The 27,365-nt window shown below is 44.6% G+C and overlaps 3 protein-coding genes and 1 pseudogene across 3 annotated transcripts; 1 reads left to right on the top strand and 3 right to left on the bottom strand.

The window, feature by feature from the left end:
- Positions 1-1,030: 1,030 nt before the first annotated feature.
- On the bottom strand, positions 1,031-6,599 carry LOC120413239 (uncharacterized; the record flags this gene model as incomplete). Its single annotated transcript, XM_039573971.2, has 2 exons — positions 1,031-6,147; positions 6,206-6,599. Coding segments are annotated over 2 exons (5,139 nt in total), but the record flags the coding sequence as incomplete, so codon positions are not given.
- Positions 6,471-7,704, bottom strand: LOC120413551 (pescadillo homolog). The gene has a single exon (XM_052707243.1). The coding sequence runs from the start codon at positions 7,605-7,607 to the stop codon at positions 7,104-7,106; it is 504 nt and encodes a 167-aa protein (XP_052563203.1). The 5' UTR covers positions 7,608-7,704; the 3' UTR covers positions 6,471-7,103.
- A 1,291-nt stretch (positions 7,705-8,995) lies between these two features.
- Positions 8,996-11,340, bottom strand: LOC120413232 (submandibular gland secretory Glx-rich protein CB-like). The gene is made up of 2 exons (XM_039573966.1): positions 11,066-11,340; positions 8,996-9,173 (listed from the first exon to the last, which is right to left on the bottom strand). The coding sequence occupies exons 1-2, from the start codon at positions 11,338-11,340 to the stop codon at positions 8,996-8,998; spliced, it is 453 nt and encodes a 150-aa protein (XP_039429900.1).
- Positions 11,341-16,648: 5,308 nt separating this feature from the next.
- On the top strand, positions 16,649-24,853 carry LOC120413223 (60S acidic ribosomal protein P2-like; annotated as a pseudogene).
- Positions 24,854-27,365: the final 2,512 nt, after the last annotated feature.

Raw genomic sequence — 27,365 nt, 5'->3', positions numbered from 1 at the left:
ATGCTACAGGCATAACCATAATGACGAAGAACTTCGGACACAAACATATATGAAAAGTTTTAAGAATTATGATTTGCATTCCTTCATATTTAGTCCATTGAATAATTTTATGAAATTCAGAAAGGGGGATTTAATGTTGGATTTTATTTATTTATTTGTTTAAGAATCACTCTTTCGTGATTTCCGGTGCAATAGTCCTGAATAGACCAGATGTTTATGAAATTCTGAGAGCAGAACTAGAATTGATTCAAAATCTGCCAGTCGTGAGATATCCGTCCGCTAATTTCCTTACGGAAGTATGAATGGTTAATCTGGAACGAAATAAAGTAATAGATTAATTCCAGATTGTTCTTTTTGTGTTGCATTTCATTAGTTTGCTTTGGTTTGATTTGCGATGAGTAACTCTTTCGTGAGATATTTGGTGGTCCTGAAAAGGACCGTTTGTTTTGAGTGCCCTGAAAAGAAAATTTGATTAGTGGTGATCCTGGGGCTGTCGTCTGTGGTGTTCTTGGGATGTTCGTCCTTCCTGTCATTCGTCCTTCCTGTCGCTCGTCCTTCCTGTCAATCGTCATCGTTATAGTGGGTTTAAATCTGAAAATAAATGGATGATCTCTGCAAAGATCTTGATCGGTAGATTTGTTGAAATTAGTAGAGGTGTTATTTATGTGAATTCGTATGTATGTGTGTATATGTTTACGTGTATGTGTGATTGTATGTGTGTGTAGAAGAGTTTAAATATTTAATCAATGGGAGAAATATCATTGGGTGGTGGGAAAGGAGTGGGTCTCGTGGCGCAGGGGTAGCGGCTTCGGCTGCCGATCCCGATGATGCTATGAGACGCGGGTTCGATTCCCGCCTTATCCACTGAGCTTCTATCGGATGGTGAAGTAAAACGTCGGTCCCGGTTTCTCCTGTCTCGTCAGAGGCGCTGGAGCAGAAATCCCACGTTAGAGGAAGGCCATGCCCCGGGGGGCGTAGTGCCAATAGTTTCGTTTTCGGTGGGAAAGGAGGGGGGGGGGGGGGATTTAAGTGTAACATAACTTAGTTTTAAAGTATGCACTGTTCACTTCAGCTTAACCTATTATGTACATTTCATTGGATCCCTATGTGTTTGTGTATTATTGTAAGGGGAAGGAGGTTATGTAGTTGTGTCAATGTCTCAATAGTAACAATGAATTCAATTTGACCTTAATCTAATAAATGGACAGTTCATTGTGAGTGTGTGTTAGTGTCAGTGAGGTTAGAATTTAACAATAAATTTTCTTCTTCGGTTTCATTTTTGTCTTCTGTTGGTGTAGATGCTGTTGTCAAATCCAGGTTGTAGTTGTTGTAGTCGAATCCAGGTTGTAGTCAAATCCAAGTTATAGTTGTGCGCAATCAGTCATGCGCAGAGGACAGCTGTTCAGATCGCCTGAGATGGTTCGGATGCTGCTGGTCTTAGGAGAGACAACATCGGCCGATGATAAGAGAAATATGCAATGTACCGCGTGACCTCCGCCGTCATGTTCTTTGTGAACGTAAGGTCAAGAGCTGTACCACCAAGTGTGGTCGTCTTCTTCGTATCATTGCACAAACTCAGCATGAAATGTTCTCGCATATAACCCACAAAGTATGCACTATCCTGCTTGGTGATGTCAAGATTGAAGTCTCCGGTAACCACCATTGGCGTATCCACATAGGCAGTACGAATCAAATTGCGAGCAAGGAACCATATTTTCTGCTTCGTTGTGGTTCCTGGGGAGATGTATACTGATACCAGCAGTACTTCAGTACCCATCACCATCACCTTTGCTGCACAAATATCTCCGTACTTTTCTGCCTTGCCGAATTCTTGGTCGCGTTCGTTGCCCACCACTTCAAGCGTATGAGGGACTGCCAAGGTAGTATCCGGATCGGTCGTATTCTGGTAGATTGCAACACCTCCCGATCGCACACCAACCCGCTTCGATTGGATGATACAGGTAAACCCTTCTATTTCCTCTGAGGAGTGGTCATCCAGCCACGTCTCACTCAGTGCTAGAAAGTGAACCTTGGGAAGTATGGGATCGGTGGTTATATCCAACTTGTGAGCTCTCAAACTCTGTACGTTGATGGTCATCAACGTGGTGGCAGGTCCGCTGCTCTCTAAGACCTCACCCACTTCGTCCACAATGGTGCGCAAACGGTTATTCTGCAAACGCTTGTACTCGTTACGCAGTTCTCGCATTTTTGGGCTGTCACAGCCTTTCGCATGGTGGAACTTGAAGTCTCCCTTTGAGTTGGTCAAAAAGAGGCCCTGCAGCGACTTCACACGTGATAAACCGACGTACACCATTTGCTGATCCTGGGACTTATCATAGTCGTACACAATCTTATCAAAGGTTCCACCTTGAGATTTGTGTATGGTAAGGGCATTAGCTGGTACAACCGGGAACTGTATGCGCTTGCATTTAATGCGGTTACCCAGATCGATGTTTGCGGATCGCTTCACGATTGGAGTCCAATCTGACTGCAAGATGTCGGGTCGTGTGCGTATCATAGGCTCCACCTCTTTCCTCGCAATGATCCCGATCTGCGCGTTTTCAAATTTGATCCAAAGTCTCATGATGCGATCCTCTGAGTCATCAACGCCCTCTTCGACATACATCAAGTCCCCAATTGCACCATTCACTATGCCATCTTCCACATTGACATTTGTGGTGACCATGTAAGGCATTCCAGGACAGAACTTAGTTGTATACTGCAAACCTGCCGTTTCAGCCAGACTCATCTTGTAGATTTTGATACGAGCAGTTGCCAGTTGCTCTGCAGTCTTGTATCCCACAAAGGTGTCGTCTGCTGTGTAATCTAGCCCGTCAATGTTTCTCAGCGCTTCGTTGTTGTAGCTGGTTACGTCAATGTTCCGATGGAACAGTCGTACCGCCCCGCTAGTGTCCTCCTTGCTCAGATCCTCTTTTGTGAAGAAACGGCTCTCGATCAGTTTGGTTTCATCGGCGGTCAGTTTCAGCCCATTACCAATCTTGGTAAGAATGTCCGAAAACTGCTTATCCGCCTGACGCATAACCCGTTTGAGCTCGTGAAACATCAACGATTGCCACACCACAGCGCCACATATGGTGTTAGACGGAGGCTTGAACACGGCGCGAGCATTGACTGGGGGCAACTGCATCACATCTCCACTCACCAACACATTCACACCTCCATATGGAACATCATAGATCATGTAAACATCCTGGAGGCGTATGTGTGCGGTATTCAGGGTGTGGGCGCCAACCATGCTGACCTCATCGATGATGTGAAACTTGATATTCTGCATCTCGTTCCTGTACATCTGGAGCGTTTCGAAATTCATCTTCGTTGCCTGGCGAGACATGGTGATGTGGTAAGCGTGGTGCAGGGTGGTTCCACCAATTGCGCTGGCTGCTTTTCCAGTCGAAGCTGAAGCTACATACGCGTTGTCGCGGGAGTTGTGAGTTTGGCTGTACCGATTGATCGTTTCCATAAGCGCACGCAATACGAAGGTTTTGCCGCTTCCTGCCGGACCGGTCAAGAAAACCTGCAGCGGCCCGTGCTCTTCGTAGCAATGCATCAGATGGATTACGTGCAGAATCAATGCCCGTTGCTCTACATTCGTAGCTCGCATCATCTCACAATATGCCTCCTTCGACAACACGTTTGTGCGTTGCTTGATGACAGATCTTAAACCTCTTGTGGGCAGCAGCTCAAAGTCATCATTATTCGGCTGCATGATGACTGTCCGCACCAGCTCGTCGTGCTTTTCGGTTGCTGCGTTGTTCTCCGCTCCATCCTCCAAGTTCGCAATAGTGCGCAGATACTCCTCGACCGTTTGCTCCATATTCAACTCACAGTCGTATTCCTTACGCTTTGCCAAGAGTTGTTCCTCATGCAAATCGTACAACTGGAGGAACTTATTGTGGTCGAGAATATCCACCACCTCATTACGAAATGGCAGAAACAGGAGAACAGATTCGCGCTTATACTCAGTAAGCTCGCTCATACCGAATCCGCGCCAACGCAGCACCCTTGGCTGTGTCCTTTTCTTGTAGCTCTTTTTACCTCTTTCCTGAGAATACCAAGCTACGAACTCAGCCAAGCAGACGTCTTCCAGGCCTTCACGCTCTTCGTACTTCTCGATGATGTTCTTGTTCCACACATCAGTCGAATCATCGCCAACTCCTTCTGCATCCATGGTCTTGAAGTGCTTCCTGCTTCTTGTCCGGTCTTGGGGCCACGCAGTTGGAATGAACTCAACTTTCTTACTTGCCTCGGACATCGGCAATCGCAGTAGGAACCAGGCTGCTTCCTGAGCGCACATCTCCACGGCTCCAAGCATCTTCAGGCTGATCTTCTTCAGCATCTCGCCGTAGTCCATCTCGGGGTTCTGCTCTTGCATGAGGATCAGCTCTCGGTGCAATCCACTAACACCACGATTGGACTTGTTGACGTACTCTACCAGGTAGTGGCAAAGTTTCTTTTCGTCAACAATAAACTGGAGATCCATGTTCGAACGCAGCTTGTCCGCAATCCATGCGTTGAACGGATTCGTTCGCAGTTCCTTTTCATCCATCGAGCGCTTGTAGAAGACCGTAGGCTGTTTCAGCGATGCACGAACTACATCCAGGTAGTACTCGTATGTACACTCGCAGTGGGCCAGATAGTCCTCAATCGTATCGAATACCATTGTTGCCAGGACATCACGCATTTCCTCAGCGCGTTTCTTCAACTCTTTGCGGCGACTGTCGTCAGCCTTAAGAGGAAGCAGGACCCGTTGTTCCTTCATGGGCCAGTACGGTATATTGAACCGACAGCGCTTTTCCCCTCGCTTTGTGCAAGTGAACGTGCAACGATGAACCTGCTTAGTAGCCGTCTGCGTGGGAAGGTCCTCGAATCTAATGGAAGTGATGGTGTTGATCAGTTCCAGAGTAGCAGGCATGTGCTCGGAAGCAGGTTCCTTGGGATCGTTGGCGAGCCAAAGCACTGCATGGCAGTGGGGACTACCGCGATGCTGGAACTCAATCCGTTTGAAGTAATCGACGACGTAGTACTTCCCGAACGGACTATGAGTTTTCGAACCCAAGATCAAGAGGATGACTTCGATCAGCTTGTTGAAATAGAGGCAGCACGTGACTGGATCTTCACTGACCAATACTGCTCTTTGAAGTGCTGTTAGTTGCTCCATCGGTTCTGTCAAGTCGATCCTGTTCTCTTGATCCGAGAGCTTGTACAGTATCTTCAGCAGTTCGGGCCAGTGAGTCTCGTTAGCACTCATAGTCAAGAAAACCGTTGGCTTTCCCAGCTGTCGAATCATGGCGAACAAATCTTTCTCCCGTATCTGCCAGTACAATGCCGAGTTCGGAATCGATTTCAGCCACGCGAAGTTCCTCTCGATAAGGCTCTGCATGAACTGCGGGTCACTGAGTTGAGCACGGGTCACATTGTTCGTACCTTGGACCCTAAAGGAGCTCGAAACTCCATCGTGAACCCGAAGACGCATGATCTTAACACCCATGTACAGGATGTGAGTCGGCTTTGCTCCACGCCGGTCACGTCGTCTAGTTTCACTGGTAGCCTTATCGTAAGGAGTAACGCGAACCCCTTTCCTGTACGATCGCATTTTTCCTTGGTAGATTCCGGGAAAAGAAAGCTCTTCTGCATACTGATCGTACACGATGGAAGTCGGCATTCGGTTCTGACCAGGAGCAATATTAAGACTCATGTCCTCGTTCCAGAAGACGGTCTGTTGCTGTCCTGTGAACAATTCCGCTTCAGTTTCGAGTACGTCAAGTGCAATTTGGTCGTTTTGCTGGGGAATTCTTGGGACATCTCTTGGGACATCCTCGACTTCCGATACTTCCAGCTCAATCAGTTCCTCACCGTCAGTACCTTCTGGTACATCTGGTCCCATGAGGCTTTCATCCAAAACGATACCTTCGCGCTTATACAACGGAGTGTTGATAAGATAGCGAAGCCAAGCTTTTACGACAGACTTCTTGACATATCCCTGCAGGTAGTTAGACTTGTGGATCAATTGCTTTTTAATGCAAACATTAAAGGCGTAATCATCCTCCAATTGACGCGGAAGCATCCGAACCATCTCGTTGACATCAACAGGGACATTGATGATCTGCCCGATGATTGTGTAGCTTCCTAAAATTTCAAAGCACGTTACCAACTACAAAATTCAAAGTTGATAAACAATTTTCACCTCGCGCATGACTGAGCCGACGAATTTGCATGAACGGCAGCCTTGGCGCAATCAACCGCTCGGTGATCGGATCCAGTGGTGGAAGGTTCGCTGGCTTCTCCGGGTAGGTAAATCCGTTCGATGTGGACAAAGTGGGTACTTTTCCATTCCTCAAAGAGTTGTGGCAGGTCTGGCACACCTTGAATCCCGCGACTGACTCAAAGTGGCCTGCCTCGACCAACACTCTCCCGCCATCGCTTGTGATGGACCTCAAGTCATTGCTGAACCAGATGCGTTCACAAACATTGCAATAATCACCCAGTTTGTTGTCGGTAAACTTTTTGTGAAAAGCAATGTCGGCCTTCGCGCAATCTGGCTTGCCACCAGCTGTGGCAGTCGTACCCGTCTCTACAAAACATTAAACAATTGGGGATAATATTGAAAGACCTCCCTAAGTTACCCAGACTTACCCTGACTATTGGGTACTGATACCTGAGAGGACTCGTTCAGAGCGGAACGAGTCGGTACGATTCCTGTAAGATACAGGAAGATCTAAATAGTTGCTTTTGATTGTATAATATTAAACCCAAAATTCAAAGTTAGACAGTGCGTAGAACAAATGCCTATCTCATGCTAAAACTCTAAAACAGATTATTTTTATTGGCTATATTAACTGTGTTTGTTTTAAGAACTAAATTAAATTATTCTGCCAACTAAATTCATATTAATATGTTAAAACATCCGCTTTATACAGAGAAAATTCATTTCAAGAACACAAATTGTGCATGCAATGTGAAAACTTTCAAACATGATCAGCATTATATTGCTAAGTTGTAAAATTTTGTTGAATTTAGCGAAAGTTAAAAATTGTAGTTAAAGTTTCACAGTTTGGCGTTATCTTGTCTTAAAAGATTGATAATTAAATCTGTGTTCTGTTGATTATCATATTTGCTAAAAACTCACCAAGAAATGTCTCGGAATCGGCCTGGAACGTGCCCCTTCCAGCACCCGATGGAATCTGAACCGGGTCAGGTCGTGGGTAGAACCGTACTGGCCCCGTGCTCGGGCCGGGCATCGGCTCCAAATTCACAGTTGCTGCTGGGTTACCGGCCGCTACTGTACCTCCTCGCTCGGCCTCCTCTTGCGCTTTCAGTTTCTTCCGCTGGCGGAATTCCCTGACGCGCTCAGCGCTCGTCTTGGCAGGCCTCCGCGGTTTCGGTGCCTTGATCTCCTCTTCCTCCTCCATCTCCTGCTCTCCCTCCTCCTTCTCCATCTCCTGCTCGCCCTCCTCCTCCTCATCACGATCAGCAATCGTCTCCTCAGCTTGCCTCAGTGGCGCCACCACTCTGTTCTCCCTCTCTCTCTCCTCACGCTTCCGCTTGCGATGACTCGCAAGGTATTTCGCCGCCAGGTGTCGTGACATCCTCACTAGCTGAATGCCAAGAGCAAAGTGTATGCAGTTTTACGGGCGATATTTCTTATATAGTTACGCAAAAATATACTCTCTCCCTCTCTTTCTCTCCCTCCCTCTCTTTCTCTCCCTCCCTCTCTCTCTACACCCATCTCTCTCCCTCACACACACACACACACACACACACACACACACACACACACACACACACACACACACACACACAAACCGACCATGTGGCCTTTTGGCAGGCAATTCATTTTGAAATTGAAGAATTACTCTTTCGTGAGGGTTTTGTTGGCCCTGAAAAGGGCCGTTTGATTTTATAAGCGGTGTACTCCTCTGCTGGTGCTGCTCTTCCCCTCTGCTGGTGCTGCTCTTCTTCTCTGTCGGTGTTGCTGCTGCTGCTGCTGCTCCGCGGTTCGACCTTCACTCGTCGGTGGTCTGGATAGAATGAAGAGGCTTCTGCGCTGGGATTTTTCTTTTATACTTTCGCGCGAGCCAGATTTTGCGCTGGAGGGTGGAGTCTCGATTGACGTAGGCGGTTCATACGTCCCCATTTCGGGCGCATAAGTATTAGTGCTTTGCAGAGACTCGGTTTCAATCTGCGAGCATCCATTAGGTGAGAAGGGATTACACGGTGCTCGGCCCGGATAACCAAGGATGAAAGGCAGATTTCGAGGAAGAGATTTTGTCTCGCCACTCGTCGTTTTGCTTGGGCGATGTGCTAGTCGCACGCGAAAGGCAAATTTGTAATCAATTGACCCTTTTTAGGGCCACCAAATATCTGACGAAAGGCTTTTTGTCGTCAAATGTCAACAATTTTCTGCCTGCTGGAAAGAATTTTCAAGAGCTTTGATTGTGTGCAAAATTGAGCCAAGGCAAAAAATGGTCAAATATTTTATAATTTTGTTCTTTCTTAGTTCACATTCTTCAGGCGACCAAAATTTGTCATGATTTGTTTTAAAAATTAGATTAAATGCGGAAGATGAGACAGCGTGTGTAGGCTTGTATATTTTACTGTGTGTGTGTGTGTGTGTGTGTGTGTGTGTGTGTGTGTGTGTGTGTGAATACGTCAAAGTAAATGACAAGCAGCAAAATCAAATTTAAAATATAGGAATTAAAAACATTTACTTATTTTTAGCCAGTTTTGCTTTTAGCAAGTGCACACAAAACAGTTTTAGATTTGAAGAATAACTCTTTCGTGATTGTTTTGTTGGCCCTGAAAAGGGCCGTTTAATTTCATAAGCGGTATGCCGGCGGATTTACAATGCAATCCGGGACAGTTCCGGCTGATTTCCAGCGTGGTTCTGACTGTCTGCATGGCCTGCTGCATCTAGTGCGCCCGCACTTTTCGTGAGATTACTTGATGGTGTTTCTCCTTCCACAGCTTTTACTTTTTATTCCTCCGCCGCACCGAAGCACGCTCCTTGTTGGCCCGAACGAGAGTGAAGAAAAGAACACTTGAAGCTGCTCTTCTTCTCTCCTCTGCTGGTGTTGCTCTTCTTCTCTAATGCTCTCCTCTGCTGGTGCTGCTGCTGCTGCTGCTCCGCGGTTCGACCTTCACTCGTCGGTGGTCTGGATAGAATGAAGAGGCTTCTGCGTTGGGATTTTTCTTTTATACTTTCACGCGAGCCAGATTTTGCGCTGGAGGGTGGAGTCTCCATTGACGTAGGAGGTTCATGCGTTCCCAATTCTGGCGCATAAATATGATTGCTTTGCAAGCCATTCTCAACTCATTCGAACGGAACGAAGCAGCAAACAACGAGCAGCGAGCAAAGCCAGCAGAATGGACGATGTACATGCACCATTATTTGGGCTGCCTCCCATTGACCCTCGGACGGAAATGTTAATTTCCCCCAGAATTCCATTCGTTTTCATCCGACCGCACAACTGCGGTGATCGGATTAAATGTGCTGGAGATTAATATTTCCGTTTCCTTCAATTATATAAAATCAAACGGCCCTTTTCAGGGCCATAAAAATATTCACGAAAGAGTTATTCTTGTCAATTCTAAATTAAGGTTATCATTATTTATTATGCGTAAATTTCACTGAGCCTAATCATTATATTTACAACATTTTAAAAACCACTGCAACCACTTGCAGTCGTCTCTGGCTGTCGATCTTCTCGATATCAATAATTCTCCATCTATCGATGAATTCTTCAGTCCCTTCAATCTGCATACTTCAATTATCTTCATTCCTCGATATTTTCCCTTGCTTTAAGGATCTCTTCCTCGACGGTCCCTTGGATTCTGTTTGCATTAAAAATCTCTTCCGGTTGTCAATAATTTCACTTTCTCATGGCTTGCATAGACATTTTTCTTGGCGAAACGAAGCTTTGAAGGGTATTTGACATTAGTTTGTTTTTGTTTGACGGACGTTGCCATGTTTCTCTCCCATAGCTGGGTCGTTCTGTAAACTGATGATTCTCTTCCTCGACGGTCCCTTGGATATTGACAACCAGAGTGTCGACTGTACTTTCACTTCTGCTCTGCAGAGCGCTTAAATTATGAAGCATTATGACGCCTAGCGCCGCAGGTTTGAAATCGGGCTGCTTGAATTTTTGACCGTCGCAGATTTGAGGTCCCCTGGTGGTGACCGCTGCTTCTGCAAACGCTCATTCGACGGTGGACGATATCTTTAAGAAAGAATTTTGAGGGCTATTTAGGTACTTGAATGTCCCGTCCGTGGAGGGGAAGCTCAGTTGTTAAATTCCATTTAGCGTGTACCAACGAACAGGTGTGTGTTTGTGTGTGCACGCGCATTCTGAACGCTAATTGATTGCTCTTTTGTGGAAAGGACTATCCGAAGTCCCAAAACTGGCTACATCTGCTGCCGAGGCAGCCCGACGTCCATTTTAAGCGCGCTTTGGTCGATTTAGTGGTCTCGGGGTTGATTAAACTTTGCTAAGTCCGAGACGATTTTAGGTACTTGAATCGAACGTCCGCGGAAGGGAAACTCGACGCGTAGAACCCAATCAGCGTGTACCATCAAACGGGGAGTGTGTATGTGTGTGAGGACGACAGCAAAGTGCCATTTTAAGCAGATCTGGCTGTTTTAACTTCACCGGGAAGCTCAACGCGGCGCACGAAATATAGCATCACATTTGGAGGCCGCGACGTGTGCATACGAACACACACTCCGTCGCGGCCCAAGCCCACCAAATCGAAGTCGTGGCCACGTCAATTTTTTTACTTTTTTACTTGACCACCCGGCAGATGGCCCCTTCCTTAACCTCCCTCCCTTCCCACAGTACTTGAAATTGAAGAATTACTCTTTCGTGATTGTTTTGTTGGCCCTGAAAAGGGCCGTTTGATTTCATAAGCGGTATGCCGGCGGATTTACAATGCAATCCGCGACTGATCCGGGACAGTTCCGGCTGATTTCCAGCGTGGTTCTGACTGCCTGCATGGCCTGATGGTCTTTCTCCTTCCGCAGCTTTTACTTTTTATTCCTCCGCCGCACCGAAGCACGCTCCTTGTTGGCCCGAACGAGAGTGAAGAAAAGAACACTTGAAGCTGCTTCTTCTCTCCTCTGCTGGTGTTGCTCTTCTTCTCTACTGCTCTCCTCTGCTGGTGCTGCTGCTGCTGTTGCTCCGCGGTTCGACCTTCACTCGTCGGTGGTCTGGATAGAATGAAGAGGCTTCTGCGTTGGGATTTTTCTTTTATACTTTCGCGCGAGCCAGATTTTGCGCTGGAGGGTGGAGTCTCCATTGACGTAGGAGGTTCATACGTCCCCATTTCGGGCGCATAAGTATTAGTGCTTTGCCGAGACTCGAGTTGCATTGTTAATTTGATTTGGTTAACCGCGGTGGATTTTCTTGAAATAATTCGACCTGTCGAAAATCCACCAAAGGATCTACCGGTGGATACTTTTCTACCACAGTTTTTTGTGTGATGCTTTGGTGGATTTATGACGAATTATTTAAAGAAAATCCACCGCGGTTCACCGCAATCAAATTAACAATAGTACTTCGGTTTCAATCTACGAGCATTCAGTGGGAAGGAATGAAGCCCGTTTCAGACAAGACATCAGATTGCGCGGTGCTCTGCCCGGAGCAACAAGGAGGAAGGGATTTTTCTAGCTGGGTCGACGTTTGTCGTTTATCGCTTTCGACGATTGTGTCGTTAGTGTGAGCGAGGTAGAAGCATTTAACAAATTTTAATAAGCTTTGCTATGTTAGCAAGCAAAATTTTTGCCACAGCTAAGGTTCTTCAAATTTCCCTGTATATATATTTCAGACGGTGTGTATGTGTGTGTGCGTGTGTGTGTGTATGAGAGAGAGAGAGAGAGAGAGAGAGAGAGAGAGAGAGAGAGAGAGAGAGAACCCATCCAAGTGTAACAAAATTAATTCATTTTGAACCACTATTCTGGGTGCTTCATTTTACTTTTCCCACATTACCAGGATTTTTGAATATTCGAGAATAACTCTTTCGTGAGGGTATTATTGGCCCTGAAAAGGGCCGTTGGTTGGTGGTAGGCCATTACGGCAAGCACAAGTGTTGGCTCCCGCGCCTCTACTGCTGCGGCTTCGTGTGCAACACGGTGGTCTCCTCCCGCAGATTCGTCCTCTCCTCCCGCAGATTTTCATCCTTTGGCCGCTTCTTCCTCCGCTACACCGAGTGCATTTCTTGTTCTCTGCTGCTGCTGCATCAGGAGCTCCGTCCGGGTCGGCGTCACCGGTTTGGGGGAGCGGGGTGAAGGCAGCTCGCCGAGCTGTGAAATCCGTCACCCCGCGCGTCCTTCCTTGGTTCCGTCCCGCAATCAGCAGCAGCAGGAGCTCCTTCCAGGTCGGCGTCCAAAATTGATTTGACTTGATTTTGTATCGGCACCTCCTTTTATATCAACTCGTTTTGGCGTTTGGCGAAGCAGCAGCACAAAAGGAATAAATCGCCAAATTGTGTCAAGGCCAAACGCAGGCAAGGCTTTGGGGGCGGAGTCAAGAGAGAGAGTGTGCGCGTGTGTGTGTTGTGTGCGTGCTTGCTTGCTGTGTGGAAGCAGTTTTATTAATTTAAACTCAGTTTTTAAGTGCTTCAACTAAATTTCATGGCCATTAATTAGGTATATTAAGAAAGCTTGAAATCTCCCCTTTCGTTTGGTGGGTACCACTTTTACGTGTGTTGAACAGGAGTTGAGATATTATTGTTGCAAATCTTGCAGTCGCGTTTATTTTCTTTTCGTTACATTTCGCTCCGCGAAATTTTGGATTGCTACCCTGTATAGAGCCCTAAGACGAAGTTCTTCGTCAAAAAACATAACAAAATATGCTCATTAAGTTTATTTATATGCATACATTTTTTGTTACCCTTAAATGTGCTTGAAAAATTGCATTGAAAGTAAATGTAGTCTTCGATATTTCTAATTTCGAACAATCAAAAAAATAAATATTGCTGACAATTTATATAAGATTTTCATAACAAGGCAAAAGACTAAATATGTATTGTAAAAGTAGTGTCAGACAAACATTCTCAGAAAAGATATATATTTATTAATTTATCCCTATCGAAAGATTTCTTAATCGAAGTCTTAATCGAAAGATTTCCTTTTGACACTAAAAACAAACTCAAGATATTTTGTCTCTTCTCTCTCATGCAAGATTTTTTAGTAAAAAGAAATTCCAAAAACTGAATTTCAGTTTCACTACTAAGTTGCAATAAAACGTCTAACATTAGAAAATAACCCGTCACGAAAAAAAACGAACGATACTTACTTTGAGATTCACCGAACAATTGGATGCAAATTTTGGTCTAAAAGGTATTCCTTACTCCATGGGTTACATAATTCGGATTGTTATATTACATAACATTTCATAAAATACACGTAGTACTATCACTATTTTTTTGCCGTGTATGTAAATACTCGTAAACGTGTACTTGCAAAGATGTAGGTATTTTTTTAGTTTTTTTTTAATATTAAAAGGGACCATCTCTTGAGCCAACGAGAAACATGGGCAAACATTTTGCTGTTAGGATTTTAAAAAAAACGAACTTCAAGCAAACATTGTTTTTTGTTTCTTAATTAATTTAAAGATTAAAAAAAGGGGCCAAAGGTGCCCTTTCCTGAAAATATAATAACCTCATACCTCAAATAAAACCACTCAAAAATATAGACACATTAAAACAATTGAAGTTTTAAAGAGCCACTAAAATTCAAATGCCGATATCAGTATGTGAAACAAATTTCAATACATTGCCGTTAAAGATCAACATAAATTAACATTTCAACTCCCAACTCCTTAAAAAAGATGGAACGCTGATTTCAGCTCGCTGGTTCTTAAGCATAACTCAACCAATCGGGATTTTTATCGAATTATATGGATGTCTAGATGATCCTAAAATTTTGCAGAACTTGATTTGATCAAATCTGTAATTTATGCGATCAAAAACGTCGTTCCAACTTTCTTTTGCTCTTGTAAAAAAAATCGTCCAAAATTCCGCGGAGACAAGGTTGAAAATCTGCGAATTGAAGCTACCGTTCCAACTTTTCAAGGAGGCTTGGGCATCCGTGTATGTAGGACATGCGTTGGGCGTTCCAGTGTTGATAATTTCAAAGATATCGTTGATTGAAAAATAATTTATATTTAATTATTTTTATTTTTTCAATATTTTAAGGCAATATTTTAGCAGAGCAATTCTCTCAGATTTCGGTCATTCGATTTTTTCTGTATTTTTAATCTTGCTAAAACTTTTTTGGTGCCTTCGGTATGCCCAAAGAAGTAATTTTTCATCATAAGCTTGTCCACATAATTTTCCATACAAATTTGGCAGCTGTCCATACAAAAATGATGTATGAAACTTCAAAAATCTGTATCTTTTAAAGGAATTTTTTGATCGATTTGGTGTCTTGGGCAAAGTTGTAGGTTTGGATAAAGACTACACTGGAAAAAATGATACACGGTAAAATCTTTTTTGGTGATTTTTTATTTAAAATGCAAAAAATCTTTGGCCGAGTTATGAATTTTTTAATCAATACTGATTTTTTCAAAAAATCGAAATATTAGTCGCAAAAGTTTTTCTACTTCTTTTTTTCGATGTAAAATCAAATTTGCAATCAAAAAGTACTCTAGGGACATTTTGATAAAATGCACCGTTTTCAAGTTATAGCCATTTTTAGGTAACTTTTCTGAAAATAGTCGAAGTTTTTAATTTTTTTTTGAATTAGTGCAGATGTTTGCCCACTTTTGAAAAAAATATTTTTGAAAAGCTGAGAAAATTCTCTATATTTTGCCTTTTTGAACTTTGTTGATACGACTCTTAGTTGCCGAGATATTGCCATGCAAAAGTTTAAAAACCATTGAAAATTGATGTTTTCCAAGTCTCACCTAAACAACCCACCATTTTTTAACGTCGATATCTCAGCAATTAATGGTTCGATTTACAATGTTAAAATATGAAACTTTTGTAAAATTTTCCAATCTTTTCGAAAACAATATTTTCAAAAAATTTAAATCAAGACTAACATTTCAAAAGGGTCAAACATTCAATATTACGCCCTTTTAAAATGTTAGTCTTGGTTTAAACATTTAGAAAATATTTTTTTCGAAAAGATCGGAAAATTTCATGAATGTGCACTAATATTAAAAAATGAAAAACTGCGACTATTTTCAAAAAAGTCACCTAATTATGGCTATAACTTGAAAACGGTGCACTTTATCAAAAATTTACTAAAATTCTTTTTGATTGCAAATTTGATTTTACATCGAAAACTGAAGTTGAAAATTTGTTGCGACCAATATTACGATTTTTTGAAAAATCAGTATTGATTAAAAATTTTATAACTCGGTCAAAGATTTTTTGCACAACCTGGAAATTTCTAAAAAGTTGGCATTGGATGTCCTCTAAAACATATCAAAAAATAAAAAAAAAATCAAAAATAGTGTTTTTTTTGCAAATCAAGTTTTAGTGACAAAAAGTTAAATAAAAATCACCAAATTTTTTTTTACCGTGTATAATTTTTTTCCAGTGTAGTCCGTATCCATACCTACAACTTTGCCCAAGACACCAAATCGATCAAAAAATTCCTTCAAAAGATACAGATTTTTGAATTTTCATACATCATTTTTGTATGGACAGCTGCCAAATTTGTATGGAAAATTATATGGACAAGCTTATGATGCAAAATGGCTTCTTTGGGCATACCGAAGGCAACAAAAAAGTTTCAGCCGGATAAAAAAATAAAAAATTAAAATTGAAGAAAAAAGACCGATTTCGTAGAGAATTGCTCATTTACTTTTATAATCAAGCTCTGCTTCAACATCTTCTCAAATTGTATCCCAGACCATCTTCTGCGGGGAGTTGTACCGTCGATCTTCGCATCAAAGTACAACCATGTTCCCCACCCATTCCAGTTTGACAGCTCGCCCAGAGCAGACGTGTGTCCTTTGATTGGAGCTTAGCGCGTTTTTGACGGTGTTTTTTTTTTTAACTTTCGCCGACGGCCATGGCGGCGGCCGCTCCGGCGGAGAGTGTGTGGACGGAGCACAGGACTGAGGATGGAAGGCCGTTCTACTGGAACGCGGCCTTGAAGAAAAGTGTGTGGGAGAAGCCGGACGGGTTCCAACCCAAAGCGCAGGCGGCGACGGGCATGGAGGTGGAAGACTCCGAAGGAGGAGGAGAGGACGGGGGCGAATTTCGTCCCGTTATCAAGGTTCGGCGCAGGAAGGCTATGGAGGAGATCACCGTCGCCGATGGCCAGGAGGTGAAAAAACTGCTCAGCAACAACAAGTTCAGCCCGCTAGCGGAGGAGAACAACAACAACAACAATGCGAACCCAGCCGCAGGAAAATCCACCCCCGTGGTACCAGAATCCGGCAAGTCGGCCGGGGAAAAGAAGCAGCCGCCGCTGGTGGTGAAAAATACAAGCTTCGCCCGCCTTGGGAAGGTGATGTCGACATGTGATGTCCAGCCGGAACACAAACTGACGCGGTACGGCACCAAAATTACGTGCTTCAAGAGGGACGACTTCGACACGGTGCAAGCCCACCTGAAGAAGAACAAGGTGGAGTTCTACACCTACGGAAGGCGCGGTGATAGACCGCACCGGGTAGTGATGAGAGGTCTTCCGAACCTGGAACCGGATTACATCAAGGAGCTGCTCAAGTCGGAACATCAGCTGGACGCCTTGGAAGTTCACGCCATCAAGCGGAAGCAGCAGCTCCCCGCCATCGATGAGACACCTTTCGTTGTACTCTTCTCCAAGGGGCACACCAGTCTCAAGGAGTTGAGTAGCAAGGTTAAGAAAGTGGGATCAGTCGTCGTCCGGTGGGTGGCCTTCCGGAACAAAGAACCGCACGTGACCCAGTGCAAGAACTGCTTGCAGTTCGGTCACGGAACCAGTAACTGCCATCTCAAGCCCAGGTGCAGTAGCTGTGGGGGTGCCCACAGCACGGAAAAGTGCAAAGCAGAAGAAACGGAAGCCAAGAAGTGTGTCAACTGCTCTGGATCTCACGAGGGTCTGGACCGCAGCTGTCCCAAACGTGCGCAGTTCATCCAGTCGAGGCAGCAGGCGTCCAAGCCGAAGCCGCCAGCATGGAAGAAGGACAAACAGACTCCGGCTGTAGCCGCGTTCACGAGCAAATGATCATCTAATTCAGTTACGGTTTTTTTCTTTTCTTTTATTATTTTCTGTACTATTGATCCTCGGTCCTAACCTGGTCACAGCACCTAAAAGGACCTAATAAAAATAAGTTATGAACAAAAAAAAAAAAAAAAAAACCATGTTCCTCCAAACAACAGATTCTTCACCGATGGCTCCAAGCTCGACGGCTGTACGGGCTTCGGTGTTTATCATGAATCTTATCAGCTGTTCTTTAAGCTGAAGGACCCGAGTTCGGTTTACGTCGCAGAGTTAGCCGCGGTTTACTGCGCACTGCGAATCATCGAGACCATGCCACCTGACCACTACTTCATCTTCACCGATAGCTTTAGCTCTGTTGAGGCTATCCGGTCTCTGAAGCCGACCAGGGAGTCTGCGTTTTTCCTCACGGACTTTAACCATTGTCGAACCATTACTCGTCAAAGGCTCATCTTTACCGTATCAACATGAGTGATACGAACCTTTGCGACTGTGGGCAGGGTTATCAGGACATCGACCATCTCGTATGGGCGTGTCCAGATCACCATGTTCACAGAATTAAGTTGAAAGATACCCTCAGGGCCCGAGGAAGACCACCAGAAATCCCGATGCGAGACGCGTTATCTCAACTAGACCTTGATGTTCTCTATCCGATCTATCAGTTCCTCTTAGATTCCAAATTATCCATTTAGTTTTTCTTCAGTTAGTTTTCCTTCAGTTAGTTTTCCTTCAGTTAGTTTTCCTTCAGTTAGTATAACTCGCCTTCACACAAAGCCGTCGTTTCTGGTTTGCACCGGAAGCAAAACAAGACCGCCCCAGCAGCTGGACACCGAATTGCGGCTGAGGACAAAAGCAAAGGCCAGCAGAGCCAACCAAGACCCCTACACAATCCCCCTTCCCTTCCCACGACTTGTCTTAACATCAATCCCTTCCCTACTAACCCCGAGTAGGCCGCGGGTAATCGGCTCCCCTCCCACTAACATTTACACACAAGATCCTCAGTAATGGAGCACCCGATTCGAGTGGTAGAAATGACAGTTCTCCCATAAGGAATACATTGTAGAAAAAAGCAAAAACTGCTCGAATGGAAATGCTCCATTATTAAGTCAAATGTAATTACAAAAGCCGACTCGGTCCTAACCAGGTCCCAGTACCGAAAAGGACCTAATAAAAATAATTTTATGAACAAAAAAAAAAAAAAAATCTTCTCAAATTAATAGGGGAAGGTGGGGCAAGACGACCATATGGGGCAAGAGGAACAATCGCTCGTAAGGCCGTAATTTTTACAATTTTGATTATTTCCAGTATGAGGAATTGTTGCTAGCAATGCAATTAGCTGATTCTACTACCACATAACCGCCAAAACGACGTAAACGCCACGGGGCATAAGATTGAATGAAGTTTTTTTTCAAAACCTTTGTTTCCTTATAATATTTGGAAAGTACAAAATAAGGCTTAGGGTTCGTTTTAAGGCTCATTTTATCAAAATGCTATTTTTCCTAGATCAGTAGTGTCCCTACCAATTACATGCACGTACATGCGTAGAGGTTCCGTTCCGAACGAGAGTGTGGAAAAATCGGACAAGTGGATATTGGATTTCGCCAAGAAGGTGTGCCCGGACTCGGTGCCGACACAACCATCATTCGACGTTGTTGATGGGAGCGATTCTAATCCTCCCTTCTCGATGGTAGAGCTCTCCGTAGCACTATTGACGGGCAACAACACTGCTCCTGGTCCGGACAAGATCAAGTTCAGCTTGCTGAAGAATCTTCCGGACGTCGCCAAGCAGCGTCTGTTGAATCTGTTCAACACGTTGGTGGAGCAGAACGTAATTCCACACGAATGGCGACAGGTCCGGGTGGTTGCCATTCAAAAGCCCGGTAAGCCGGCGTCCGACCACAACTCTTATCGTCCAATCAGCTTGCTGTCGTGTCTACGCAAGTTGCTGGAGAAGATGATCCTCGACCGCCTCGAACCATGGATGGAACGAGAGCACTTGCTGTCAGACACGCAGTATGGCTTCCGGAGAGGCAAGGGAACAAGCGACTGTCTAGCCTTGCTGGCCACAGGGATCGACATAGCCCGTGGTAAAAAACAGCAAATGGCTTCTGTCTTTCTAGACATCAAGGGTGCGTTCGATTCAGTCTCCATCGATGTGTTGGGAGTAAAGCTGCGGCGGAGCGGTCTCAATCCGACGATGTGCAACTTCCTCATCAACCTGTTGTCAGAAAAACACATGCACTTTGTGCAAGGTGATCTGGCAATCACCCGGATAAGTTACATGGGTTTGGCACAAGGCTCACGCCTAAGTCCATCCATGTATAACTTCTACGTCAGCGATATCGATGATTGCTTGACCGGAGACTGCTCCCTTATACAGTACGCAGATGACGCAGTGGTTTCAATCGCTGCCAAGAAGGAAGTCGATCTGCTAGAACCCTTGCAAGATACCCTGAACAACTTGGCCCATTGGGCAGTTGGAAAGGGTATTGAATTCTCTCCGGAGAAGACGGAACTGGTCGTTTTTACGGGGAAGCATGAACCGCCGCAGCTCAATCTTTCTCTTTCGGGAAAGACTATCGAGCAGTCGGACCACTTCATGTACATGGGTACCATCTTTGATCAAAAGGGAACATGGGGGAAGCACATTAACTACCTGAAGCAAAAGTGCCTGCAAAGAACTAATTTTCTGCGTAGCGTCTCTGGCAACCGGTGGGGTGCTCATCCTTCTGACCTGCTTCGACTGTACAAGACAACGATACTCTCGGTGCTGGAATATGGCAATTTCTGCTTCCAAACAGCTGCGAAATCACGCTTGTTGGTTCTCCAGCGGATACAGTACCGAAGTCTTCGCATTGTCTTGGGATGCATGCACTCAACTCACAACATGACCCTCGAGGTCTTGGCGGGAGTGTTGCCTCTGCGAACTCGTTACTACGAACTGTCTTACCGGTTCCTGATCCGGTGTGATTACAGGAATAAACTGGTAATTGACAACTTTGAAACGTTGCTGAACCTTCACGTTGAGTCTCGGCGCATGCTTCTATATTATGACTTTATGTCATCGTGGGAGTGGAGCCCGAGCACAACGGTACAGCGCACGCCTCCGTTAACCAGCAGCACCCTGATTGGCTTCGACACGTCCATGAAAGCCGATACTCGCGGTATCCCAAACCATCTTCTGCGGGGAGTTGTACCGTCGATCTTCGCATCAAAGTACAACCATGTTCCTCCAAACAACAGATTCTTCACCGATGGCTCCAAGCTTGACGGCTGTACGGGCTTCGGTGTTTATCATGAATCTTATCAGCTGTTCTTTAAGCTGAAGGACCCGAGTTCGGTTTACGTCGCAGAGTTAGCCGCGGTTTACTGCGCACTGCGAATCATCGAGACCATGCCACCTGACCACTACTTCATCTTCACCGATAGCTTTAGCTCTGTTGAGGCTATCCGGTCTCTGAAGCCGACCAGGGAGTCTACGTTTTTCCTCACGGAAATACGTAAGACTTTAAACAACCTGGCGGCTCAGTCCTTCAACATCACGGTGGTGTGGGTCCGCGCTCATTGCTCGATTCCGGGTAATGAAAAAGCGGACTTGCTCGCCAAGAAGGGTGCTGAGAGTGGAGACATTTTTGAAAGGCCAATTAGCCTACAAGAATGCTACGGTTTTCCGAGGCAGCGTGCGCTTCTGGATTGGCAAACACAATGGGACGGCGACACCAAGGGACGTTGGATGTATTCCATACGACCTAAGGTGCAAAGAAAAGCCTGGTTCAAGGGAATGGACTTGACGCGTGGATTCATCAGAACGATGTCCCGCCTTATGTCGAACCATTACTCGTCCAAGGCTCATCTTTACCGTATCAACATGAGTGATACGAACCTTTGCGACTGTGGGCAGGGTTATCAGGACATCGACCATCTCGTATGGGCGTGTCCAGATCACCATGTTCACAGAATTAAGCTGAAAGATACCCTCAGGGCCCGAGGAAGACCACCAGAAATCCCGATGCGAGACGCGTTATCTCAACTAGACCTTGATGTTCTCTATCCGATCTATCAGTTCCTCTTAGATTCCAAATTATCCATTTAGTTTTTCTTCAGTTAGTTTTCCTTCAGTTAGTTTTCCTTCAGTTAGTTTTCCTTCTGTTAGTATAACTCGCCTTCGCACAAAGCCGTCGTTTCTGGTTTGCACCGGAAGCAAAGCAAGAACGCCCAGCAGCTGGACACCGAGTTGCGGCTGAGGACAAAAGCAAAGGCCAGCAGAGCCAACCAAGACCCCTACACAATCCCCCTTCCCTTCCCACGCCTTGTCTTTAACATCAATCCCTTCCCTACTAACCCCGAGTAGGCCGCGGGTAATCGGCTCCCCTCCCACTAACATTTACACACAAGATCCTCTGTAATTATTAAGTCAAATGTAATTACAAAAGCCGACTCGGTCCTAACCAGGTCCCAGTACCGAAAAGGACCTAATAAAAATAATTTTATGAGAAAAAAAAAAAAAATTACATGCACGTATTATAAAGTATGATTTATGTTTTGGTTATTTTTGTAGAGAGCTTTTAAAAAGCTTGTTTAGGTGGGGCAAGTGTACCATATGGATTTTTAGTATGGAAAAAATACGAATTGCTGCAGCAACATATTTTATTGTGAAAAAATACATAAAAGTAATGATATAATAATATCATGAAAATTTACTATTATCATCTATAGATATATATAAGTAATTTTTTTGTTCCTAAAAACGGTAAAATTTTTAGTAAAATATTATTTTTTAATCTAAAAATGAAAGAAACGTTTCAAATACATCCTAATCTGATGTATCTAAGTGATAATAGTTCAATTGTTAGTAAATTAGCATGTTTTTTCATGCATTGTTCCTCTTGCTCCACTAGTTGAGTAGAACCTACGAAAAATCAAAAATTTTAAAATCAATTTTTTACATTAAAAAACATATTTTTTTAAAAACTTGTTCTATCAAAGTCTCAGTCAAGACCTGGAATAAGATGATTCTAAAAAATCCGCCAGATTTTTTAACGTTTTTAATGGGTTATAACGAGCATTTCCTTAGCTTGTTACACTTGCCCCACTTTCCCCTACTTCCGTGCATTCATATAAATGATTTTTTAAGGAAAATGATTTTTTTTTTTTTCTCATAAAATTATTTTTATTAGGTCCTTTTCGGTACTGGGACCTGGTTAGGAAAGGAAAATGATTGTATTAATCTTCTCATTGAAAAGTGCCGGCGACAAAATTGGGCGAAAAGTTCACCGCCCGGAGATCGCGAGTTGGCGCGAGCGAATGAACACCGCGAAAAAAGATTTGGGGGTGCATTGGGGTTAAATGATCATTTCGTCATTCGGTTTAATTAAAAAATAATTATTTTTTCGTAAATATCGCTACTTTAGTGCGATGTAATTAATTTTTACAGTAAATTAGGCATTGTTACATCAAATTTGACCTTTCAAACGAACTAGAATGGCCAAATTTTAAAACATCAATGTTTGCCAATTTGACCGTTTTACCCCCAATTCCCCTTGTAGAACAAAAGAAAAGTTCATCCGCGGTCTGTCAGCAGCGCGCTGTTTTGTTTGCTGGATCAACATTTGGAAATGTCGAACGTTGAAGGAAATCGCTCAAAACATGGAAATTAACCGATTTCAAATGTTATGGCCGCAAATGAATGGTAAGGGTGGCTAATTTTTGATTCCGATCTGTAAAACTAGTTCTGGCGAGGGTTCTGGGCACTGCGGCAATCGATTTTACCGGCGGGTTGCTTCCGGTTGCATTTGATTTGAGGAGAAGGTTTTTCAATCCACCAGGGGCTTATTCGGGGGCAACAGTTTCGGTAATCCGGAACTTCCGGTAAGTTTTATATTTGCAGTGTTTAGCATGAAAAACAAACTGAAAGACCAATCTTTCAAGTGTGCGCTCTTTTTGAGGAGGGGGCGCAAACCGAAGAAGAACGCAACTCGGGGGAGCGTTATTTCGGGGTTTGCGCGCAAATCGAAGGAGCGTTATTGCAGGGTTTTGGCGTAAAATGGGATTTTCTTTTTTAATTTTATTTACAATTAAACGAAACATTTATATAAGGGGTCATCCACAAAACACTAATAATGGGCCATCCTCAAATCTGGGTATCCAAGAACTCCCGGATGTCATGGCCTAGATAGCTACCTGATCAACGGAGGTCTCGACGGAGGTCTCGACGGAGGTCTATAGAGCTATCTACGTGCGTATGTATTGCGTGTACGTACACGAAAAAAAGTGAGGTTAAATTTTGTCCGGCCAGCAAAATCAAATGGTGCGCTAGTGTGCGTACGTGATATTTGACGTTTATAAAGCGTTTTTGCACAAATATCTGGCTAAATAAAATGTTATAACATTGACAGAATCACTTTTAAAGCCAAATTTGGAGAAATCCTCCTGCCACGTGGTGGCTGATTGACATGTGGCGTCCTCTGATCGAGGCAGCCTTCTCAGTGTGCTTTGATTTATCCCTGTACATTTTGCTGGGACCATGAGAATTTCGGCGACGCCGGAATGAATCTGCTTCTAGGCAAGATTAGAGACCTCGGATCATCTTGCACCCTTCAGAGGAATTGTTCCTCAGACCATCCTCTTGGACCCCATGGTATGCAAAAGTCGTTAAATTTCAACGACAGACTTGTACAGAGCAATGTACCCAATTGCTCAAGTTTTACGGGTTAATTCCCATTTAAACTTGTTCCTGCTCAAGGCAAGCCAATTTTCAATCAAATGGGCTGAAATTTGGGCTGGAGGCCCCATTTTGAGTACTCTTTTGGGCAATCTCATATATTTTTTGATTTGAGCATTTTTAATTTTTTTGACCCGGGCTAATGGATACCCTTCACCATGTTGGATTATTATGGGCCCTCCAGGAACTCGCGGGAGTTATGACCTGATGATCCAAGCCATGCTGATGATCTACCTAATCAACGGGGGTCTATATGGGTGTATTTACCATTGTAACTATAATCTTTTTAAGACTAAAAAAAGTTTTTAATTCAAACCTGGTCATAACTTAAAACTTTGCCAATGGTTGGTATTCAGAAAATCTTATCTCAAGATACAGATTTGCGAAAACATTCACAGCACTTGTGTATAGACAGACACGAGGGGCGTGAAACTGGGCTTAATGTATTTAATTTGCGCATTTAATGTATTAAGGAATTAAATTCCTCTTGTCAACTAACATTTGACAGCGCCCAACCTGCTTTGTCAAAAACATTGATTTGTTTTGCGTCTCCTTCGCACACCCGACTGTCAAGTTTGTGTTGATTAATTTGTTCTTGGTGAAAAATGTGGCGATGCAGGTCAGTATTTCTTGTTTGAAATTTGTTTTTGGAAGGAATTGGTAAATTTAGATTTCTAGTAGCTACAAAAGGTGGTACATCGTTCGCCGCAGTTGCGCAGGTTACGAAACGCCGGTCTGTCGGTATCGAAGCCGACTCAACCCGCATCACCAAGGAGGTCATCGAGCTGAATGGCAGGTCCGTCGAGTAACTGATCACTTTCGGCCGCGAGAAGCTGTCCTCGATTACGTCCGGTGGTGCTGTCCCGGCCGCTGCCGCCGAGGAGAAGAAAGAGGAAAAGAAGATGGGGGAGTCCGATTTCGAGGACGATGACGACATGGGCTGCGGTTTCTTTGAATAAGGGATTTCCCCGTGGCCACATCGCCGGATGGCTGCTGGCGGTTGCACTGGCCCAAAGACGGCAGGACGGAACTGTTCCGTGCAGTGGTTCCGGAAGTGTACAAATTATGTATTTCTACGAAATGCTAAAAGAAGGAAAAAGGACGATGGCCGTACAAAAAAGGGCAATAATTATTTCGTTTTTTATTCAGCTGCTTTGTTGGTACTTTTGGCATTGAGTTGTTAGAGTTTGAAACAATAAATAAAGAATCATCTGCTTGTTTTTATGCTTCCCACGATCAGCACGTTTGCTGGTCCATCCATGTTTCCGCCGGCACGGTGATCAGCTGGGATGATTGCTGAGCGTTGGAACTGGATTCGGTTGCTTCGGAAGAGGCTCCCAATGAGACTCCCGAGTGCGCGACAGCCGCAGGTACCGGTTCGACATTGGACGAACTTCTAAACTCGGGTTCCATCTCGGCGGCGGCTGCCACCGGAATTCTTCCTCCGCTACTTCTGAGAATGTTCGGCTCGCAACGATTTCTAATCAGATAAATCAACTGCGGTGGCCACTACAACTTCGGCTGGGGCATCACTTGGCGGGGAAGGGGTTTTGTTGTGGAGCTGCTGCTGCTCATGGAACTTTCGCGATAATATGATGGCCGGATTGGAGTGGATTTGAGAGACGTGGATTTTGAGTCCGCTCGACGACTACTCTAGCTCAGGGTGGTCAAAGTAGACGTCGACTGGGTGGTAGGAGAGCTTGTGATGACAATCTGGCCGACGCTGCTGGCTTGAACGAGTTGTGATCCGATATCAGGGTTGGTGAGAGGGCCGGGGATCGGGTCCCGTTTATCATAGTTCGGAAGTTGCACCTCTGTTCATCGCTTGCAGTTGGAGGTCGTAGAGATGGTGCTGTCCTCTAGTAGCTCCCTGTCGTCCATTGCAATCGGGATGTTGTCAAAATCGAACTTGTTCCCGGTGGAAGGTACCCGGTGCACCAGTCGCAGAAGACGACGAGCTTCCAGCAGATTGGAAACCCTCATGATTCTCTGTACTGACCAGCTGCAACAGGTCTCCTGAACTCGATGACCGTTTCCAACGGTCATCGAGTTCCTCGTACGGGCCAGTCAATGTTTTGACGAAGAACTTCGTCTTAGGGCTCTATACAGGGTAGCAATCCAAAATTTCGCGGAGCGAAATGTAACGAAAAGAAAATAAACGCGACTGCAAGATTTGCAACAATAATATCTCAACTCCTGTTCAACACACGTAAAAGTGGTACCCACCAAACGAAAGGGGAGATTTCAAGCTTTCTTAATATACCTAATTAATGGCCATGAAATTTAGTTGAAGCACTTAAAAACTGAGTTTAAATTAATAAAACTGCTTCCACACAGCAAGCAAGCACGCACACAACACACACACGCGCACACTCTCTCTCTTGACTCCGCCCCCAAAGCCTTGCCTGCGTTTGGCCTTGACACAATTTGGCGATTTATTCCTTTTGTGCTGCTGCTTCGCCAAACGCCAAAACGAGTTGATATAAAAGGAGGTGCCGATACAAAATCAAGTCAAATCAATTTTGGACGCCGACCTGGAAGGAGCTCCTGCTGCTGCTGATTGCGGGACGGAACCAAGGAAGGACGCGCGGGGTGACGGATTTCACAGCTCGGCGAGCTGCCTTCACCCCGCTCCCCCAAACCGGTGACGCCGACCCGGACGGAGCTCCTGATGCAGCAGCAGCAGAGAACAAGAAATGCACTCGGTGTAGCGGAGGAAGAAGCGGCCAAAGGATGAAAATCTGCGGGAGGAGAGGACGAATCTGCGGGAGGAGACCACCGTGTTGCACACGAAGCCGCAGCAATAGAGGCGCGGGAGCCAACACTTGTGCTTGCCGTAATGGCCTACCACCAACCAACGGCCCTTTTCAGGGCCAATAATACCCTCACGAAAGAGTTATTCTCGAATATTCAAAAATCCTGGTAATGTGGGAAAAGTAAAATGAAGCACCCAGAATAGTGGTTCAAAATGAATTAATTTTGTTACACTTGGATGGGTTCTCTCTCTCTCTCTCTCTCTCTCTCTCTCTCTCTCTCTCTCTCTCTCTCTCATACACACACACACGCACACACACATACACACCGTCTGAAATATATATACAGGGAAATTTGAAGAACCTTAGCTGTGGCAAAAATTTTGCTTGCTAACATAGCAAAGCTTATTAAAATTTGTTAAATGCTTCTACCTCGCTCACACTAACGACACAATCGTCGAAAGCGATAAACGACAAACGTCGACCCAGCTAGAAAAATCCCTTCCTCCTTGTTGCTCCGGGCAGAGCACCGCGCAATCTGATGTCTTGTCTGAAACGGGCTTCATTCCTTCCCACTGAATGCTCGTAGATTGAAACCGAAGTACTATTGTTAATTTGATTGCGGTGAACCGCGGTGGATTTTCTTTAAATAATTCGTCATAAATCCACCAAAGCATCACACAAAAAACTGTGGTAGAAAAGTATCCACCGGTAGATC

Source organism: Culex pipiens, chromosome 1, assembly GCF_016801865.2.
Source record: "Culex pipiens pallens isolate TS chromosome 1, TS_CPP_V2, whole genome shotgun sequence".
NCBI classification, from domain to species: domain Eukaryota; kingdom Metazoa; phylum Arthropoda; class Insecta; order Diptera; family Culicidae; genus Culex; species Culex pipiens.
This window is presented reverse-complemented; position numbering and strand designations above follow the sequence as displayed.

Excerpts from the sequence above, each read along its gene's own strand:
- LOC120413551 (XM_052707243.1), bottom strand. The coding sequence starts at position 7,607 with ATGTCACGACACCTGGCGGCGAAATACCTTGCGAGTCATCGCAAGCGG.
- LOC120413232 (XM_039573966.1), bottom strand. The coding sequence starts at position 11,340 with ATGGGGACGTATGAACCTCCTACGTCAATGGAGACTCCACCCTCCAGC. Across the intron at positions 9,174-11,065 it reads CCAACAAGGAGCGTGCTTCG|ACCACCGACGAGTGAAGGTC; the intron begins GTGCGGCGGAGG and ends CATTCTATCCAG.